Source organism: Gobius niger (genome assembly GCF_951799975.1).
Source record: "Gobius niger genome assembly, chromosome: 19".
NCBI classification, from domain to species: domain Eukaryota; kingdom Metazoa; phylum Chordata; class Actinopteri; order Gobiiformes; family Gobiidae; genus Gobius; species Gobius niger.
Genome location: NC_136870.1, coordinates 8,729,348 through 8,751,359, shown reverse-complemented (window position 1 = coordinate 8,751,359; position 22,012 = coordinate 8,729,348). Strand labels below are relative to the sequence as shown.

Here is a 22,012-nt window from a genome sequence, read left to right as displayed (position 1 = left end):
AGACTTGACAACAGGTTTTGTACTTAATTATGTTACTTGTTGCCATTAGAAGTGCAACGCTATTTATTTCTGGTTTGCTAAGAGTACATGTTTCCCGAATATAGGGCCCCCTAACTTTAAAAAATGCATTTGTTTGGCCTCTCCGTGTAACTCTGACCTGTGCGGTTATTTGTGCCTGTGGGACTTCCCCAGTTTGTTCCTGACCTCTAACTACCAGAGAGCATCAACAGGAAAAACACTGACATTCTCCCAGGCTGCGAGCCCAACAGTGTAGTGTCAGACAATCAGAAAGAAAGATCGGGTTGCGTTCATGTGAAGTCAGAACTCTCACAAGAGCCTGCTTTAAATTGGATCTGTGCATGGACAATCACAACAGCATCATGCTAGTTCAGCTAACTTCCTGTGCTCGCAACTGTTTCCGGGCCTTGTTTTATTCCTTTTGGGAGTTAAAGCAGTACTAAGTAACTCGTGCCCGTAGAGGCCATAAGCGCCACTGCAGGTGTTGCATTTTTTTACTCATTAATTGTCCGTGAGAGTAAATACTACGCTGACAGAAAAGACAAAGAGAGAGAGGGATATTGTACATCCAATTACATAATGGAGATCATTTTTTTCACTCAAATTTAGCTGTAAATACTGTTTAAGTGGCGCTAGCCCGCAGTTAGCTTTGCCCGTTAGCCTGTTAGCTTATTTTCGTGATTCCATTAGTGTGTATTGGTGACTCCGATCCGATGGCAGCGAAGTTATAATTGTGGTTTTCTGGCCAGAGACACCAGGGGGAGATGAAAGACCCTCCAATCATCCCATTAACACTTGTATTAGGGACTGCGGAAAGGATTTATTAAGGTAAACAAGTTACTTAGTACTGCTTTAAGTCACACCGAAATATTATATAACAGTACGTGGCAAAAAAACCTACCTAAAAACATTACATACCATGACTTCTGTGTTTTCATTGTTGGTGATATGTGCCGATATGTGCCACAATAAGAACTACCTTTACCTTTATTTGACTTTTGTCTTATCTTACTTTTATTTGATCGTTAAACAAAAGAAACAGTTGCGAGCGTAGGTTTCCAAGCACAGATCCCAAAGCCTATTGGATTTAAGTCAAAAAGCAGAAACTTCTCTCTATTTAGCCCAAAGCGTAAACAAGTGGTGGCATCGTTCAGTCATACAGATGTTCATTTGACAGGCCCTAATATAGTAAACAAAGACTACAACGTTGGTGAATTTGGTTTGAATATCTGGTGCCATCATGTAGTTCTATAGCCGCCGTGTGGAAGTTTTTATTTCAGAACATGAATGCAACCCTCAGACAGTTATTTTTCTATTCCGGTACCCATGAAAGCGAACTAGCCTCTGTATTGTCAAGTGAATCAGTAACTTAAGTGTACACGTAGAGAGATAGTGAAGTTTTGAAACCCTGTTAGCCATTTTGGGACTGTTGCACAATGATCATGCTGTTACATACGCTTGCTGTCGTCAACAGACAACTCTTAGTGGAGGCATAAGACTGACAGATCAGATAACTCTACCTTACACATTCAGAGATGATTTGGTGCCTTCAGTTCAAACAGCACATCAACTCTACTGTAACATGCATTTTTCGACAGGCTGTGTCCATGTGACCTCGTGTTCTACAGAGCCTTTAGCGTGATACTGAGGCGGATCGCAGGTCTGAACTCTGTGATAGAATTGACCCTTTATCTGTCAAAACGCAGAGGCTCTGACATGGCAATTACCGACGCTGTCCACAAGAAACAAACACTTATACAAACTTAAAAGCTAAAAATATTTGCTGAATTCTAACTGCTGCAAATGCAAACAATGTTGTTAACTTTCTGTGATCAGAACTGTTTCCTGTCCTTGTTTTATTTCTACCAGGTGTTTGTACGGGTTAGCAGCACAGTCATTTACACATTTTTTAAATTTTCATATCAAACTTTGGGCCCTAGACATGTAATACAGACACATTTCAAAAGGTAAACATGCCAACAATTAGCTATATCCAGTTTTCCTTCACTTGCTATTCACCTGTCTTGATAAATGACCCCCTAGTTGGCAGACAACATACAACCTGCATCATACGAAAAACTAGCACTACAATCTGAAGTAATCAGCATGGCTTACACTGACTTATATTTAAGTTGTTGAATGAAACGTGGGGAAAGGAAACAGTTATGAGCACACAGGAAGTTCCTTGAACAATGTCTAGGTCACTTTCCTCAAAAATCCCAAGTAGCTCAAGTCATTGCATGTTCCTCGGGGCCTCTGCAGACTTGGCTGGTCCAGATTAATATAACTTATGTTTGTGGATTTAGTCCATAGCAACGACAACAACACAAAGTCAAGCCTCAGCATCGGTGTATTTTCAGTTTGGATATTTCTCTCAGAAACAGAGCGTTGCCCGTGTGGTTACTGTCTTCATCGTCTGAAGCTCTAACAGGCTGTAAAAGCTGGTGTTTGTGTGGCTACTGTAAACAAGACACACTGAGGACTGATCAAGCTATTTTATATTAGTGTTTCTGAAAACTATTTTTTACATGTTCTGTTGTATAATTTATTTTGAATGTTACTGATTAAAGGGGTGTTAAATGTTTTGTAGTCGATATTTTTTTCTACCTGAGGATACAACGACCATAGCTCTGATCGCTGTCTGTCGGCTTGTCGTCCACAGAAATGAAACGTTTTGCATGTTGTTTTATTTTGTATATGTTTTTTATTGCAATACCAAGCTTGTTTTACACGTGTATAAGAGCGTTCCTTGTCGATTTTGTGCAAAAAAAACATTGTTACAGACTTCTACAAGTGTCACAAAGGAAATGTAATGTCTCTGATAAACCTTTACTGGCCTCAAACACTGCTTTTTTTTTCATTCATTTGGGACCTAAGCTACGTTACAGGTCAATTTATACATCGATGATTCACCAAATATCAATAAAACACGCTACTATGGTTTCGCAATACGGTCTTTGTCTTTTTACTTTACTATAAATGTGAGTAAAATCGCGTAGTCTGGTACATAAAAACACACTGACACTCTACAAAGTTTAACAAGATGCGTAGAAAACAATATGAAGCGTGGAGTACGTGGCTGAGTTCCTACAGAAAGGTGCTGAGGGTGTTGTCCACCGTGGCCAGGTGGAGGTACTCGGGCTGCTCGCTGTCGCAGTCGGGCCCCTGGTCCTGCGGGGCGTCGCTGCTCTGACTCAGGAGGGGCCTCTTCCTCCTGATGGAGCCTCTGGAGCGCCGGTCCAGACACTCCACGATCATGTGGGCCAGGTCGTGCTGCAGCCGCTGGAAGTTCTCTCTGAAGAGGACAGGCGAGGGAGAAGGTACAGCTCAAAAGTGAAAACCTTAATGTGCTTCAGGTCAGGCAATAACAGATCCACTTCATTCCTTTGCTGTAGTTTATGTAGAAAGTTGTGGAAAGGAATTGGAAGGCAAAACATTTCTGTGTAATTCATCAGGAAACCAAGGTGTTTTCCCTATTACCACAAAACCTTGAAATATGACTTTATGCAAGGAGGCTGACGACATGTAGCTCATTGCAAGGGAAGCTGGTGTGTTTTGCTATAGGAACATGGTACGAATAAAGCAGAGACGGACACAGTTAGCCATGCTGTCTTTGCTAAGCCCGATCCTGTCAGATCATAATGCAAAAACGCTATTATAAAACCAATGCATTGTTATTATTATTTAATCAACGAGAGCTCGAATAAATGTCTTTGTAACTACACAATATCCCTGGGTTCTCATAGACCATCCTTTTAGAGTTCCCATCAAATAAAACTTTCTGGCACTTTATTTTTGCATAACTCATTCCCAGGGCTTATACACGCAGAAGCAAGCAATACTATATTTTAAAGGGGCTAGATGCAAGTTGTCCATTTTATACTCACTACTGCCACCTCAGGTCATACGTGTAACTGCACCTTCTATATTAAAGGAATAGGCCACCGTTTTTACATACTGAGATATGTTCTTACCTTAGCTTTGACGAGTTCTTTAGGACCTGTCTGATCTTCACCCGTCCCTTCAGTCACGTAAACACAGCGCAGACGGCGTTAGCATTTAGCCCCTCTCTCCACTATAGCTCCAAAACAGGTCAAGATAGAAGCTACCAAGCTTACACAAAATTAAACAATGTGGATTTTCTAAGCGGATAAAAGGGGGGACTATATTGTAAGGCGTAATAATACCAGGAGTAGTTTAGCATCCGCGCAGTAAAGTGAAGATTACTGCACGGATTTCGAACTACTCCTGGTATTATTACGCCTTACAATATAGTCCCCCCTTTTATCCGCTTAGAAAATCCACATTGTTTAATTTTGTGTATTATACTTTGTAGTGGAACACTTCACGTAACCATATTTAAATAGGGAAAACGTGGAAGAGCTTGGTAGCTTCTATCTTGACCTGTTTTGGAGCTTTAGTGGAGAGGGGGAGAGGCTAAATGCTAACGCCGTCTGCGCTTTGTTTACGTGACTGAAGGCACGAGGGAAGATCAGACTGGTCCTAAAGAACTCGTCAAAGCTAAGGTGAGAACATATCTCAGTATGTAAAAACGGTGGCCTATTCCTTTAAGCTCGTGCATGACGGCACTTCGAACCCGAAGCAACAACGTTTTGAGTGACAGTGCAGGATTTTAGAGGCAGTTGTGGTGAACAGGTCTGGGTCATTCTACACATTAGGACATTGCTTAAACATGTAGGGGGAGGAAAATACATCATTTTAACATTTTTAAACTCCGTATAGTCCCTTTAATGCCACACACACACACACAAAAAACTTTTTAGCAAAAAAGTGTTGTTAATTTTAGACCATCGTTTAGTTTTTTTCGGTAACTTATACAGTAATTTGAGCAATTAAAAAAAAACATTTAATGCCAGTTTGAATACAATTTAATGTTTTTAGTGATATTTAAGGCCTTGATTCCTTTAATGACTTTTAATACCGCGTTTACATTGAGTGCTTGCTTTGTTCCTGAAACAAGACTAAAGAGCAAAGACTTCTTTGAAACAGGAGACCCCCTTTGTCCCAACTTTGACAAAAGACAAGTATTACTCACGCTGTGGGTGGAGTGGGAAGGTCAAAGTTGTTCCCCTTTTCTCCTGTTAACCAGTACGTTGTCTCTGCTCCTTTTCCCTTTAGGAGACATTAGACTCATCCGTTTAGCTCTAAAAGGCATGTTCTTTACAGTTTTGTGTGTTAAAAACGCACACCTTCAGAAAAGTCTCTCCTCTGCATTCATACTCAAACTCAGTGTCTGTCCTTTGAAGGATGTCTATCGTGGGCTGACTGACATGGATCTTCAGCGCTGAAAAACAAATATTATTCAATTAGGATGATTGATCGACTCGGTAATTACTCAAGACTTATATGTTCATTGTGACATAAATTAGAGCTAAATGGATTCCACAAACTCAATACGGACATTTATTTTACTTACGGTGCCCTGTCGACTCCATCCGGGACGCTGTGTTCACTGTGTCCCCAAACAAACAATATCTGGGCATCTTGACCCCAACCACACCAGCTGCACATGGGCCTACAGTCAAAGAAACACACAAAATAATATTATTCATAACTTCATAATGCTGACGTTTCAGACAAAGGGCAGCTGCCAAAGATGAAAGAGGCAAAATTTTGCAAAAAGGCCAAGAAGAAAACTGCAAAAACTGACTCTTATTTGATAAGATTATGGTGCTCAAAAGTGCAACTTTGTTTTGTTTGTGTTATGCTCTTTCTAGTTAAGGCTAAAGTATTGTCCCTGATTGGTCATTTGTCCCATCCTTCTGCTTTCTAGGGAAATTTTGGTCGTCTCAAATTGAAATTAGGACTATCAAAAGCAGAAAGCAAAGCCATCTCCGCAACCTCCATTATGTAACAAAAAGCGAACGTACCTGAATGCACCCCTATGCGTATCCACACTGGGATGCCGGGCAGGTGGCGGAGCTGGAATGTGCCCATAAAGGCCAGTATGTCCAGGGCCATGTGGCAGATGTCCACCGCGTGTCTGTTCCCGTTCCTCTTGGGTAACCCTGAGGTCACCATGTATGCGTCGCCTATGGTCTCCACCTGAGCAGGTACACAAGGTCAGACCTCTGCCATATGCGCACAGGCTGAACGTCAATGCTATTTCTGAGCACTAGGTTCTTTTTCTCATAAAAGATCATATCCATTTGTAAAGTTTATTTTTCCACAATCCCTTTAGGAAAGCTTTGTTATTGTTGTTATAATTAATGATAATTAAAACCTTCATTAAGTGTTTGCTCTCATCATCACTGAATACTTGGTGAAATCACACGGACTTGAGAATTTGTCCAGTAATTGCAAAGTGGTTTTAATGCTTACTAGCGCAAAGTGCTTCATGTTTCCTTACTTGTTTTTGTTTTTTTCCTGAGTATCTTAGCGTTGAATGACTCTTTGTGCACATGACACTTAAATATTTTATAGTTTCACTTCCTTATTGGACACTGACAGGAAGTGTTTATGTTTGTGAAATTATGTGTTGTATTTGTTTTATGTGTTAGCCCCCCTTGCAAACAAGATGTGCCATCTCAAGTGGTTTTCCAATAATTTATTGAAATTGAACATACATAAAGGCAAACAACTGTTGCCATGTTCAAATTATGTATTTTCCATGTACTTGCCATGCCGTACTTGCCATGTCCTAATGTGCAGAATGAGCCCAGACCGGTTCACCACAACTGCCTCTAAAATTCTGCACTGTCACTCACAAACAATAATAATAACGTAATAATACCAGGAGTAATTTGGCATCCGCACAGTAAAGTGAAGATTACTGCGCAGTAAAGTGAAGATTACTGCGTGGATTTCGAACTACTCCTGGTATTATTACGCCTTACAATATAGTTCCCCCTTTTATCCGCTTAGAAAATCCACATTGTTTAATTTTGTGTAATTATACTTTGTAGCGTAACACTTCACGTAACCATATTCAGACAGGTCCTAAAGAACTCGTCAAAGCTAAGGTAAGAAAAATCTCAGTATGTAAAAACGGTGGCCTATTCCTCCTAAGTCAAACTGCTATGGAACTTTACTTCTATGTCCCTTCCTTGGAAGAAAAAAAAAGCTTAAAAATAACCTTTTGGCCCAACTTTTCTTGCTGCTTCAGTGACATAAAATTATCATTTACAAAAGAAAAAAGATGATATCTATCCATCTATGAAAGTCATATTTTCAAAAGCATTAAAACCTGTCATATGCACTTTGACCACTTCAAGAAGTACTTTTTTATTTTCCAGATTTTTCCACAAACCCCTATAAACCTGTACCTTGTAGACGTCGTGGAGGTCGACGATGCTGTCAAAGCTCTTGTAGATGTCATTGAGCATGTCCACCACCTCCATGGGCGTGCTGTACTGGCACAGGGTGGTGAAGCCCACGATGTCGCTGAAGTATATGGTCACCTCCTCATACAGCTCGGGCTCCACGGCTCCGGTCTCGTTCAGGCTCTTCACCACGGGTCTGCAACGAGACGCGGGACCTTTGTGACCACACTGTACCAGTGGGCAATGGGCAAGATACAGGTCTACGGAGCTTCTTCCTAAACACACTCCTTTACACGTTTCTTCATGAAATTGCCACTTTATTGGTGGAAAATCATGACTGACACTCACCTGGACATCATCTAATCAAAGCAAGAATTAGATAAACATGAAGACACATAAAAAACCTCATATAAAATCATCCTATGCATATTCAGCCTCAAAACGCTTTCAAATGGACTCGCCTTTCACTGAGTCCAGACAGAGACTTGCGCCCTCTGCTGGCATTTGGAATAACTGCATCTCAAAACAGCTGAGAACGAGATGTAGAGGTATTAAATACTGAGGCAGGCTGTGCTACGAAGCAGGAGCATGGGCGGGAGGTCTGCAAAGAAGGACTGCGGCATAGAAATAAATAAAGAGAAGCGGTGTTCAAAATAGGGTGACCGGATGTCCCTGTTTATCCGGGACAGTGCCAGTTTTGAGCCCTCTGTCCCGTGTTCCAGTGGATTTTTCCAAAACCATTGATTTGTCCCAGTTTTACTCAAGCTCTGTCCCAAGTGTCCCGGTTTTTTACCATCACTTTAGGATTGTGGGCCATCTGTATGTCAAACACAAAGTTTCTATAGTGACTGAACAAAAACGCAAAAAAAACAGGTGACAAAAAAGTGATGAAAAAGGAACAAAAGGATCAGTTTTGTAGGTCTTAGCTTTGAAATGAGGCGCGACTCTGGCTGCTCCCACAAACTCCCATTGTGTCCCAGTCTTTAATGTGGAAGATCTGGTCACCCTGGTCAACCCGTCCACCATATTTAGGTGCTATCAAAGCCTAGTTAGAAATCAATCATTTACTTTACATACTAATTAGCGCGTAAAGTGGCCTCTGAGCTAAATGCTTGTTAAGTTTCTGCTTTTTGCGGGGTGGGATATTACATTATGTTAAAGTTATATAAATGCCATGAGACGGACATGTCAAATAGGGCTTGGATTTACAGATTTACAAACAGAACTCCAGGTACATGTGTTCGAATGAGGGAACATTGTTGTGTTTAGTCTGACCCTGGGAGCAGCATGGAGTTGAGGTCATCCGCCCTGTCCCGCTCATATTTGTACAGGGCGGTCCTCTCCTCCACCAGGTGCTCCAGGTTCTTCGAATACATCTGCAGGCGCCGGATCATGTTGTCCATGTAGCTCTCGTTGTCGTGGTTGTGGATTTTGCTACGGCAGACGACAAGACAAGCCTTATTCACGAGTTTCGATCGCATGATTTTCCAGTTTAACCATTCACGATACACTTGCATGGCAGATTACCTTATGCTCTTTTCCAGACTGTTTTCCACCTTCTTAAAGTCGGGCCTGCGTTCTGGATCCTCATCCCAGCAGCTTTTGATCAACATGTACACCTTACAAGAGACAATGCATAGATGTTATTGTAGTATTGACTGAACCCATAATAAAGTGTTAAAACATTCACACCCACCTCGTTCTCTGTCTCTGAAGCTGCAAAGTCGAGGTCCGGTCTGAAGACGGTCACCCCTGGACACTGCACCCGAGACAGTTTTTCTACAGGAGACATTATTTATTTTATTATTTATGCACAATGGGCTCTATTTGGTAAGAATGACTGTTTATTTTGCTTCACCTGTTCTGTCTGAACAGCACTCAGTGTAGAAGGTGCATTTTCTGAAGACGATCTCTTGTGCAATGATGGCAAAGCTGTACACGTCGCCCTTTTGCGATGTGCCCTGTTTCCTCAAATGCTCTGGTGCTGTCCATAAATCTGAACAGACAAAGCAAATTTTAATACTTTGCTTTTAAATATAGGGTATGTACTGTATATATATATATATTTGTATTGTACCTCTGACAGGGACCAGTAATGTGTTGCAGCCGAAGTCGGTGATCTTGACCACCATGCGGTTGTCCACGACACAGTTGGTGGACTTGAGACGCCCGTGGACCTGGAGGTCAGTGGCGTGGAGGTAGGACATGCCCTGGAGACAGAATGGTTGAGTTGAGGCCTTTTGAGAGAGAAAACTATACTGGCCTTTAGTGCCCTCTTCTGACAATTAGAAGTTACTACAGCCACTATTCAATAAACTATGTCAGTGTTTACTCTTTAAGATGACAGGAAGGCTGTTAAATCAATCAATGAAACATAAGCATTTATCAATGTCATTAAAAGTGAACTGCTGATCAAATACTTTCAGTTGTCATGTGCACAACTAAAAACAAGTGCTTTCATCCTGGACTTGAGAATATCAGTGCAGAGGCCTGATTTTTGTTGCATCAAACTAGCAGCAGGAGACCACTCCTAGAGGTTCTCATCATGTTTAGTCCTGACTCTGGAACCAGCAGGAGACCCCTCCCTGAGGTTCTCAGGGCCCGAGAGGGTTCACACTCTAACATGTCAGAAATTTACTTAGGGCTCAGCCATGAAGACCTATTTTGAAGACTATCCTCTGAGCGACAGTGCAGAGACCTGAGCGCTGGACTAATGGTGTATTTCATTGTATGTAGAATGCTTATAATTATATCTTTACAAAATATTTTAAAGTAACACAGCATAATGACTAAACACCATTAAGCATTTGCCAATTTTCATTGATCATTTATTATTCATAAACATGAACACAATACAGGAATGTAGCAGTGTTACTACGGCAACACATACAGCATCCATTTAGGTGTTTTAAAATAATTAACAAATGGTTATTTGCTCATGCTTTCCAACAGCTGTACTAATGCCTAATAACATGTCTGCACTATTATTAGTAAAAGCCACTCTCCAAAGGCTGCGATAACAAAGCAGCACATGGTCCCCGTCTTCCCTCATAGTATTCACTCACTTAACCACACATTACATAAGGCCTGGCTCTGGCACTGTGAATTATGTAAGATGGGTCGTATGGAAGGCCTTACATGGATGGCTTACCTTAGCAATGTCATACATGACTGAGATCTTAAACTCCCAGTCCATGAAGGTCTCGGGGTAGGACACCTTATCATTGAGCACATACTGCAAACAGAGAAGAAAACGTTTGTTCAATGTTATTATGTTATGTGTTTTTTTTTTTACATCTTTATAAATTGAGTTTGATGCTTTGTTTTGAATATTTTATGTCCCATTTTCCCAGAGATGTGTTTTAATGTACAAATAGAAGTTGCGGCTGCACACTGTATGGAAATAGCAGGCTTATGCCGTGTTAATATGATAACAATTTCAATTGGTGTGTAGGTGATAAAACTGATGATTTTGGAAAATACCTACGTAAATGTGATGTTTCGTGACTAGTATTGAGATTGCAATTAAAATTTCTATTTATATATATATACATTTATATTTTCCTCATTATTCTGTTCACTGGGCACATTTACAATTCACACAGAAGCATTAACATCAGGACTAAAATATCAACTGGTGAATTTCAGTCTATACTGCTAAAAGAACCGCAGTCTTAGCGATGTCCCCAGCCCAAACTATGTCTAGAATTATGCTGCTCATATTTTTTTTTTTTTATAAGTCGCCATCCATCCATCCATTTTCTTCCACTTTATCCAGGGCCGGGTCGCAGGGGCAGCAGACTCAGCCCAGACTTCCCGATCCACACACACCTCCTCCAGCTGTTCTGGGGGGACCCCGAGGCGACACCAGGCCAACTCGGAGACATAGTCCCACCAGCGACCATTAGGCAGATGCCTAATGGTCGCCTCTGGTGCTTCTTTCGACGTGAAGGAGCAACGACTCAACTCCGAGCTCCTTTCGGGTAACTGAGCTCCTCACCCAATCTCGAAGGGTGCGCCCAGCCACCCTGTGAAAAAAGCTCATTTCGGCCGCTTGTATCCACGATATTGTCCTTTCGGTCATTACTTAAGTCTCATGACCATAGGTGAGGGTGGGAACGTAGACCGATTAGTAAATCGAGAGCTTTGCCCCGACTCAGCTCCCTCTTCACCACGACAGACCGATACAGCGACCGCATCACTGCTGACGCCGCACCGATCCGTCTGTCCATCTCATTGCCGGCAATGCGAACCAAGCTCCTGCTGCGGCCATACAGGGAACAGACAGCCCTTAGCAGAGGGGCCCGGACCCCATACTCCCGGAGCACCCCCCACAGGGCACCACGAGGGACGCGGTCGAACGCTTTCTCCAGATCCACAAAACACATGTGGACTGGTTGGGCGAACTCCCACGAACCCTCGAGCACCCGATGGAGGGTATAGAGTTGGTCCAGTGTGCCATGACCAGGACGAAAACCGCATTGTTCCTCCTCGATCCAAGGTTCAACCATCGGCCGGATCCTCCTCTCCAGCGCCCTGGAGTAGACCTTACTGGGGAGGCTGAGGAGGGTGATTCCTCTGTAATTGGAACACACCCTCCGATCCCCCTTCTTAAAGTCTTCTTATTAAGTCGCCATGTTGATGAAATAACCGCTAAAACGAGTAACTTAGTAACTTGAGAAATGGTCTTTAGAAAGTAAAGCAGTAAATGGCCTGTTGGGATGTGCTCACACCATCAGTACCTTGAGTGATCCCCTCTCTCCGTACTCCAACACTCCGAACACGCCCTGGTCAAACTGCACCGTGCCATAAAACTTGGTCAGGTTGGAGTAGTCAATACGGAGCAGCTGCGCACAGAGTCAGACACTACCTTCAAATCGTGCGAAATAGTACTTTTACAAAATCACCGGAGCCGCTTGTGTTACCGTGTTCAGCTCGATCCTCTGCGTTTCATCAAAGTTCCCGTCCGTGTGCTTCAGCTCCTTCAGGATGACAATCTGAAACGAGAATTACAAAGAAATAATGAGTTATAAATTGCACATAATTATTCATCTTAGAGGAAACTAATGTTATCTCTTTCAATTATCATTATTTTTAGTTTGTGTTTACTGTTCTTATCAATACTCTGGTGGGCAGAGTAGACAAAATATTCACTCATTCTTTCAAGAACTGTTGCTTACCTAGTACAGGTATACATATAACCATCAAACCACTTTAAAAAAAAAAAAAATTCTACAAAGGATTTTAAAATTACAAGATGGCCACCAGAGTTGGACTTTAGTTGTGCATAAACCCAACGGAGACACGATATTTTGTTTTCATTATTTTTATTATTATATTTGCTAATGGGAAATGACAACAGCACAAAAATCCCTATAGATGATGCTCCTCATACCTTCTTGTCATAAATGGCTCTGCGAATCTTGAAGTTCTTCTTTTTTTTCTCATTTTCAATCTGGAAAACAGAGGGAATCACTGTGCCGTACATCATAAAGCGGTTATAAGGACAGTATAATATGTCGTCTGTACCTTGAGGATGGGCACATTGTGTTCATTGTCCTCAAGCAGCATGACATGGTCAGAGTTTAGGTGGGACCAGCGCTGTCGTAGCCGCCGCTCTTTTTTGTTCTGTCTGATTTAATATATATACACTATTATTATAGGGGTATAGGCTTTATTGGGCAGAACAGTACTGCTAAGGTGAAAACGCAGAAGCTCAAAAATAACTAGAATTATAAACTGGAAAATACAAAACGGTCCCCCAAACCCTGTCTAACTAGTAGCTGTACAAAGCTCACCCCCATCTGAAGTGCCAGTGTAAAAATAACCCATCTGTACTGATCACAGTGCCCACGATGGTCACTTGCCTGTAGAAAATGAAGGCAATCGTGGCCACAACTACCACAGTCACGGCCAGTACCGTCACTATGACGTCCTCAATGTCAGGACCTAACATTTTTGAGAAATATGTCAAAAAACAATGCTATGAACGAATACAATTAAAAACGTTTGACTTTACCCCTATCGGGAGCATCATTTGGGAGTTTCGATCCCCAAATAAAATTAGGATCTGTTGCTTCTACGTGTGTGTACGACGTCTCTGTGTCAAAAGTGAATAATTTCTCATACTGCAAAAGCAAAAGAAAAGAATCGATGAAAACATACAGTGTATGACAATATGAGATCAGGTGATTTAGAGGTGAAATAAAATTCATACTTTGTTTGTTAATGTGGTGTAAATAATGGAAAAAGTCACATCTCTGTCCCCTTGCGGATCCAGACGGTACTTTCCAGCAGTCCCTGTAGAAATGACAATGATAACTTGACATAATATTCCCCCACACCTGCAGCACGGAGGAGGCGTCACAAGAGGAGCTACAGGAAACAACAAAAGGGACCAACGAGGAGATGGTGATAGACTGTGGAGGGAGCTGTGCAGGAGGAAGAGGAAGGACGAGGTGGAGCTGACCAGTGCAGGACACCACGCTCTGAGACGGGGACAAGCCCAGGAGGCGGTGCACCGTTTCAGATGATCAGAGACAGAGGGCAGCTACAGTTTCTCCATCCTCCAAGGTCATGCGGGTGGAGTGGCTGAAGGACAACGAGATCATCGACCCGGCCGAGGACAGGAACTTCTACATCACCGTGGACACAACCTGATCATCAAGCAGGCGCGTCTGTCCGACACGGCCAACTACACCTGTGCGGCCAAGAACATCGTGGCCAAGCGCAAGAGCCCGGCAGCGCACTGAATGGGTGCTGCTGCCGGATGCTCTCTCATCTAATGCAATTTCTCCATCTGTGAGATCAATAAAGTATCATCTTATCTTATCTTAATGTAACATACAGTATATTGCCTCACCACCTTCTGAACTCATATTAGTGCAGTTTCAGCAAAGGTTACTGTACACTTTGATTGTTTTGCACAATACGCCGTGTCTTGAATCCATAGTCTGTAAAACGTCATTTTGACCAAGTCAAACTCCTTGTGTTCCTGTCAATGGGCGAGGAATGAGCTTCTCTATGGTCCTCATGGCAGGGAGCTGACATTGCTGTAAAACAACCCCTGGACACTTGGTAGACAGGATTCTAATAGGACTTCAGAACTCCCCTAGAACGGCTTATATGCCTGGCTCCAAAGAGTTTTATTTTTTCTATATATCGCTATGACCCATGTGACAACACTGGGGGTTTTGCCCTTTTAAGGAACAGGAGGAGATTGAGCACCCATGTAAGTTTCACAGATGACTCGGGACCTTGAATGGGGCTGAATAGGTAATCATCCATCTCTAATTATTCTGTGGTTCATACCGTTAAAAGAGGTGTTTCTGAAGAGACTGGCATTGACATCTAGATCAATCCTTCCCTCTGAATCAGGCGGGCTGATCTTTCTCATCACTTCCCCAATAAACAACACCGCGTCGTGGTAAGCAGCCATAAAGTCGTTCATCTGCAGTACATATAGTAGTATAAATATAATATATAAAGCACATATCGAAAATATAAATACAAATAAAACTCGATCATCTACAGTAGCATTAACAGTATTGATGCTTAAAAAAATACTACACAAGTACAATTGAAAAAATACAACTCTTTGAAAGGTTCCTTGAGTAAAAGTGCTTGAGTAAATGCTTAGTATTTTAATTGAACCTGGTCTTTCGTAGTGTTGCGTATAGTGTAGTTCCTGTCGTTGGGCATCGTCAGGACAAGCACGTTTCTCATAAAGGGCATTGATGTTGTGTTAATGTAGTACTGATCACTGTGTGGACATACAGAAGGTAAGAAACACTTCACAGTCTGTCTTGTACATTTCTTATGGCATTAGCAATCCAACTTGAATCAAGAGCACTGACTTGTACAGATCGATGAGGAAGAAGAGGATATCAGCACTATTCGCCCCTGGGATGCCCTTCTTGGCCTTCTCCACGTCCGGCGGTGATCCACACATGATAAACACTGCAAATACAAACAGACACACAGACAAACCCAACATGAAATCCAAAACAGGAAGTACACAGCAAGGATCATAGTTTTTGTGATAATAAAATAATGATAAAAGAAAAGTAGAGCTTTTTTATAAATCTGTCTACACTACGGCTAAAGTGAAATGACATGCTTACAGTTGCTCGTTCTGTTGGAGGGGTTGATCTCATATTTCAGCTCATCTAGTGTCCGTATCGCTTTCTTTGTATTGTTTTTCATGAAATCATTATTATTTAAATCCAGGCCTTCTATGTACCTGCAGAAGGAAAAAAAGTATTGTATTGACAAGGTTGTAATGTAAAAACTAAGAGGACAAATGCAGAGCATGAGGTGTGAACTTTCAACCAACCATACAAATCTTTTTATTTCTATGCTTTCAGTTATGTCGTTGTTTTAAACATATGTGACTGGATTAGCAGGATTATCTGTCAAATGTGAGAAAATGATGCAATGAGCAGTTATGTAATGTGCTGATAGACTGGCCTGTATAACCAGATTGAGGTGGGTAGTACTCAGTCACATTTACACAATGAAGCAATTGAAGTAATTGTACTTTTGCAAGTCGTTTTTTCATACAGTACTTTTTACTTCTACTTGAGTGATGTTAAAAGATGCACAGTGTATGTACTCTTAAAAAAGAGTAACTCATGCCACTGTGAGTATATCTTTAAGTTACAAATCTTCATTTTTGTTGTTTCTTGGTTTGTTTACTTAATTCTTCATAATGATTTATTTTTATATGTTTTTATGGTATTTTCTTTTAAAATGTTCACATTCTTTTATGTTGTGTTTCTCATCATTTAAGTCAAAACATTTTGAATTATTAGCGAGTAACGAGTTACATTTATGTGAGTGTACAATTATTGTTGTTGTCTCGCCTTTTTTTTGCAAATATCAACCATAAGGCTTGTTAGTATGACGGTGTGTTAGGGCCATCAAAAAAGAAAAGAAAAGAAGATTTTCATGAAAAAAAGGAGCAAGTTTTCGAGAGGTTGAAACATGTAAATTTGCGATAAAAAAGTTGCAAGTCTGCCTGAAAAAAGTAGCAGATTTGTGAGAAAAAAAAGTCAAGAAATTTGCAAACAGAAATGTGCATGTTTAAACTCATCACTATGGCTCTAATACGCTGCCGTACCATTTGAGATGAGCCAGACGGACGCAGTTTTGACAGCAGTCTGCAGCCGCACGGTGCATGCTGGTTAGATTAGGCACGTTCGAGATGGGGCTGCGGGGAGGGCAGGGAGAGTAGGGAGAGGAGGGAGAGGAGGGAGAGGAGGGAGAGGAGGGAGAGGAGGGAGAGGAGGGAGAGGTGGGAGAGGAGCGAGAGGAGGGAGAGGAGGGAGAGGTGGGAGAGGAGCGAGAGGAGAGAGAGTAGGGAGAGGTGGGAGAGGAGCGAGAGGAGAGAGAGTAGGGAGAGGAGGGAGAGGAGGGAGAGGAGGGAGAGGAGGGAGAGGAGGGAGAGGAGGGAGAGTAGGGAGAGGTGGGAGAGGAGCGAGAGGAGAGAGAGTAGGGAGAGGTGGGAGAGGAGCGAGAGGAGAGAGAGTAGGGAGAGGAGGGAGAGGAGGGAGAGGAGGGAGAGGAGGGAGAGAAGGGAGAGGAGGGAGAGGAGGGAGAGGTGGGAGAGGAGGGAGAGGAGGGAGAGGAGGGAGATATCTCCATGGCGATGAGCTGGAGACGTACCCACTCCCGGTAAAGCTACAGTCTTAACTTAGGAGAGCTGAGCCGCTCAAAGCAAAGGTACATGCTTGTTTGTACATTTATGAGGTGTGCTTCAATTGCGAAAATAAATGTCATATAATAAATGCTTTTATAAAAATAAAAAAAATTGGGTAAAATTCTACACGGTGTGGCTTTAAGAAGTCGTTAAAACGACATTGGCAACACGTTAGAATGAGTTGGTATTACGTTTGAACACGTTATCATCTATGTTCTGATGACTTGGTATCATGTTCGAATGAGAAAGTGCTGTCAAAAATGTTTCAGTCACACTGGCAGCTCAGATTTTCCGTAGTTCCGATCTAAAATGTTGTGCTGAGGAGAAAGAAGGGGGTCAGAGCCGAGTGAGGAGCACGTGTCTGATCACAGCAGACTCGCATCCAATCACCTGAGCCGCTGACAGGTGGGCGTTTTCCCATCATGCACGGGGCCATGGAGCCGCTGCAGTAGCTCTTGGAGAAATGCAGCGACTGACCCAGACGGCTGGTCTCGTTGGGTTTTCGTGTCCGTGGCATCAGAGCGAGTCTGGAGCAAGTCGGACCGAAATCTAACCAGCACCGTGACTGTCAAAACTGCGTCATCTCGAACTAGCCAACTGACTGATGCAACAGACAGTGATTGATGTATCAATCAATAAGCCATCATCATTTGACTAATTGACAAGTGACTGACTTCAGGTCAAAGCAAGCACTGCAAACAAAAGGTTAAAGGAACAGGCCACCGTTTTTACATATTGATAAATGTACCCTTTTAAATCCGCTTAGATTCTAACCTTTGAAAATCCACATGTTTAATTTTGTGTAGCTGGACTTGGATCATGTAACTTTTCACGTACCTTTATTTAAATAGGAAAAATGTGGAACTTGGTAGCTTCTAACGTCACCCTAGTTTGGAGCTATACGAATATGCTGGGAGCGGCTAAATGCTAACAACTGCGTGACTGAACGCACGCACAAAGACCAGACAGTTACGCATCAACTCGTCTAAGCTCACGTAAGAACATATCTCAGTATGTAAAAACGGTGGCCTGTTCCTTTAAGTGGAATTAAGCAGTTGAATTTGTGATGATTGATGAAATATGTGCAGTAAATGCATGAATGATGGATCTCCATGAAACTTTTATCGGTGCATTTCGTGTTACAAAACCTACCACCAACAGTTCTCTGTATTGTAATCGAGACCGTGCTTTACAATATATGTTTTGTCCCATTTAGGTTTGAGCTTGTTTTGGAAATGCCAGAATTCAATGAAGAAGTGTATGATCTTTCGAGCTGGTGGCAAGAGGCGTTGGAGGTTTCTCGTGCCGTCACAGGACAGACCAAAACTGCCCGCGGAGAGAAGAGGAGTCTGGATGCTCAAACCCTTTTCTGGACTAGGCAGAAGAAAAGACACAACTCATATTTGAGCTGAATAATGATCACAATAAGGGGATCGAAAAAGTAGCACTTACTTTACCATTTCGTGGGTGGCAAAGGTGCAGGTGGGTCCGAGCACAGCATGTCCCAGCATGTTTGATTCCTGTCAATTACCTCTATGAATTATGGCTTGTTAAGGCTAAAGATACATCATTAGGGCTGTTCTGATACTTACAATGATACTGGTATTGGGATTCTGGTTTTGGTTTGTAGATCCGATACCACCTAACCGGTTCCAGGGTCTAGATGTGGCTGTTTAACTTTGTGGCTACTGCTATTAGGGTTCTCAAAATATATAGTGGTATTGAAGCTAGATATTCATTTGAGGTATCAATACTTTCTGTGTTTTCCTCCACACACAGAGCTGCCCCTCCTCCTGCTCCGCTGCCGGAACCTGCAGCTGCGCCCAAAGCTATAGAGCAGGGGGAGGCAACGCCAGGCCCGGGGGCCAAATCCGGCCCTCCAGCACAGAACCTCTGGCCCTCAAGATGATTTTGAGAAACCTTATTACACCAATTAGAGAGTACTTTTAACACTCTTAGGGTTAAATGGGAGAAACAAAGGTAGAAATACTGTCAATACACCAATGAGGTCATGTATTATGTACAACACTGGCATTTGAAGGAAGTGCACTGGAAAAAGAATAATCATTTTAAGGAAGAAATGACATGAATCTACTTGAATTAAGAGATTAAATCTAAGGTTTGAGTAGATTTTGTCTGGTCTGAGATTAGATAAAACCTCTAGTAGTATTTATTCTCTTAATTCAGATAATTGTGTGTCATTTCACATTAAAATCAATGATTTGTCTGATTTCAAGTAGGTTTTATTCTTGTTCCATTGGCGCTGTAGCATTTGTATCTTGGGATTAGTTCAAACCAACTCAAATTCAACATAAAAGAACTAATTCAAGCAATTTTAAGTCATTTATCTCATTTAAAATGGTCATTTTTCCAGTGTTGTGCTTTACTTTGGGCTAATAATCAGCGGCTTCGGCCCTCGGTTTGTTTACAATAAAGAAAATCAGCCTCCGTCAAGAAAACGTGCCTACCCCTGCTATAGAGCTTAAAGTTCTCACTTAAACCCCAAATAAAGATCTAAAACTTAATATATCTATTGTCAATATGTAGTCCTGATTAGTGCTGGTGAACCAGGTTGAAAGGAGCAGGTGTTTTGAAAGAAACTGTACAATTAGCATGCTCATTAGCTCATTAGCTCATTAGCTTAGCGGCCCATTCATTCCTATAGTTTAGCTTAGCCGCTCCCATTTGTTTACATCAGTGCATTGGATATTAAGCTGTTTTCCTCTTGAAATTCTCAACAAAATGAAATGATATCAATGCTAACTGAATAGTTTCATGTTTCCTATCTGTGCTTGACAATCATTAATATATTCAGAGGAATTTTAAAGGCTAGTTTTTAATATTGTTTAGCCATGTACTTTTGGGCAAAGTATCTTTCTCCAAGCCTCCCTGTTTTTGTTCAGTATCAGCAGCTGCCTTGAGCCCAGATAGTGGTATCGGATCGGCTTGGGAAAATAATATCAGAACAACCCTTAAAAAATGTTGTGTCTCTTACCGACAAATTTGTGAACTCATGAACTCCTTCACACACGCTATTTGCACAGCCTGCTCTCTTATAATAGCTCGTATCCATTCCAGCAAAGTTGGCCCTGATCCTGAAGGTACAGTCTAGGACACAAAGTTATGATAGATGAAAGGGAAAGAATTCACCTAAAGAGCTTATTTAATATAAATAATAATAATAATTAAATAGACAGTGTTAAACAATTGATTAGATGATCAACAATAATAAACTACAAATAAATAAATGTCTAGATAAATGTTTTGACTGGCATATAGGCATATAGGCATACTGTACGTATAATTAACTACAAAATGTCAGTGTTTAGTTGTTTTTTAAAGCAACAGATTAAAAAAAACGAATGCTGAAAGGATCACTTAGATGAATCAAATGTAGTCACAGGTTTTAGCCTATATCAAAGACAACACCAATCAAATAATAAAGACACAACATACTCTCTACTGAATATCCTTCATCAAAAGGCCTATTTACTTTTATCTCAAAGGCGCAGTGGAAATAGTGATTGAAATCTTACTACGGTAATGACTTGCAGCTCTTATAAAATCATGATTTAACTTATTGTTGCACGTTAAAATTAAGAATATTAAGTATTCTCTGCTCCATCAAATGCTGTGTCATAAAGGCAATGCTATATCATGATTTCTTGCTTTACTGTTTGCAGCGTTGATGTCGGCGTCCTTCTCTATGGCCTTCAGTATTTCTCCCTCCACATACTTCAGGCTCCAGGGGAAAGCTTCATCATTGAGAAGAATCACATTGATCATTACTCCCTCCGTGCATTGTCTGATGCAGCTGGACTGGGCCACTAGAATCCACAGGGCGCACACGCTCAACCGCCAGCCTCCCAGAGTCATTCTCGGTAAGTTCTTTGGTAGAAGAAATCCAGAGAAAGATGCTTCACTTCTTATTGTTGTTATAATGTCCTGTCGAAGTCACCTCGGCTGTGCCATAGCAGAGTTTACATGTTGCGTTGGAGAAACCCACGTTCTCACTCCTCGCTTCCTGTGGCGCTAAGAGGCAGATCACTTGTTAATGTACAACTTTTAAAGCCTCTGTTGGCAGGCTGTTGAACCTTCTGACTGTTGGTATCTCAAGTCTCAACACAAACAAGCTGGAGACAAGTGGGACAAGTGTGAGGTCCGGATTATAGTATTACAGACACAAAGCAGTGATGAGATCTGCTTAAATGCTACATTTACATTGTTCCCTCTTGAAAAACATACCGGGAGAAGTGTTTCATTCAGGAATATTTGAGAAATCACCATCTCAAGAGCTGAAATGACTAGAATCCACCTGGTGATGTCAAAAGGTGATGCTCCTCTGAGTTTTTTAGTTCTAAAAGGGGAAATACCAACATTTTCAACGCATTTAAAGTGACAAAAATACCCTTTAACAGAACAGACCACTTATAAACTCCAACATTGCATGTATTTGTGCCTTTTCCTCACCTTAACCAGACACAGGGATGGCCCGGCAAACACAGCATCCATTTTGGTGCTTGTAAAGTCATAACAAATGATAAGAAAAGCTTTGTGAATTACTTTGTAGTTATTATGAAGTGGAAACAGAAAGGTACAGTACAGAAAACATATTGATCGCTTGAAATGATGGATTAAAGGCACACTTGCCAGCAATACGAAACATACTCCTAATGACCAGCAAACACAGAAAAGTCTATTTTGCCATGGGTAAACAAAGAACACACACATGTTTGTTTTTTAGGTATTTTCCAACATAAGAAATATTTGTTAAAGTATAAAGGCGTGTATTTTATATTGGATTGAATGTTACGCGGTGTGGCCTTTTAAGGGTAGAAGGGCCTGAATATATTGGCACATTTTCTATTCTTAGGCTGCGGCGGACTGACAACATGATTTGTGGGTTCAAGGTAGAAATAGATCTGTCTGTGGCAAAGAAGGGCATTAATCTAATAGTGTAAAACTGCTATAAGGCTGTGCTGAGCTTTATAGACGAAAAGCTATTGTGCTT

General features: G+C 41.6%; 1 protein-coding gene across 1 annotated transcript; it reads right to left on the bottom strand.

Moving 5' to 3' along the window:
* Positions 1-38: 38 nt before the first annotated feature.
* gucy2cb (guanylate cyclase 2Cb) lies at positions 39-20,877 on the bottom strand (the record flags this gene model as incomplete). Its single annotated transcript, XM_079576823.1, has 26 exons — positions 39-3,313; positions 5,075-5,151; positions 5,229-5,323; positions 5,456-5,554; positions 5,910-6,084; positions 7,305-7,497; positions 8,577-8,735; positions 8,829-8,920; positions 8,992-9,080; positions 9,160-9,297; positions 9,379-9,511; positions 10,453-10,536; positions 12,044-12,148; positions 12,227-12,298; positions 12,697-12,756; positions 12,831-12,929; positions 13,165-13,250; positions 13,321-13,429; positions 13,519-13,601; positions 14,613-14,751; positions 14,955-15,063; positions 15,158-15,260; positions 18,185-18,375; positions 18,454-18,521; positions 19,997-20,109; positions 20,676-20,877. The coding sequence occupies 26 exons, from the start codon at positions 20,875-20,877 to the stop codon at positions 3,106-3,108; spliced, it is 3,081 nt and encodes a 1,026-aa protein (XP_079432949.1). The 3' UTR covers positions 39-3,105.
* Between the last annotated feature and the right edge of the window lie 1,135 nt (positions 20,878-22,012).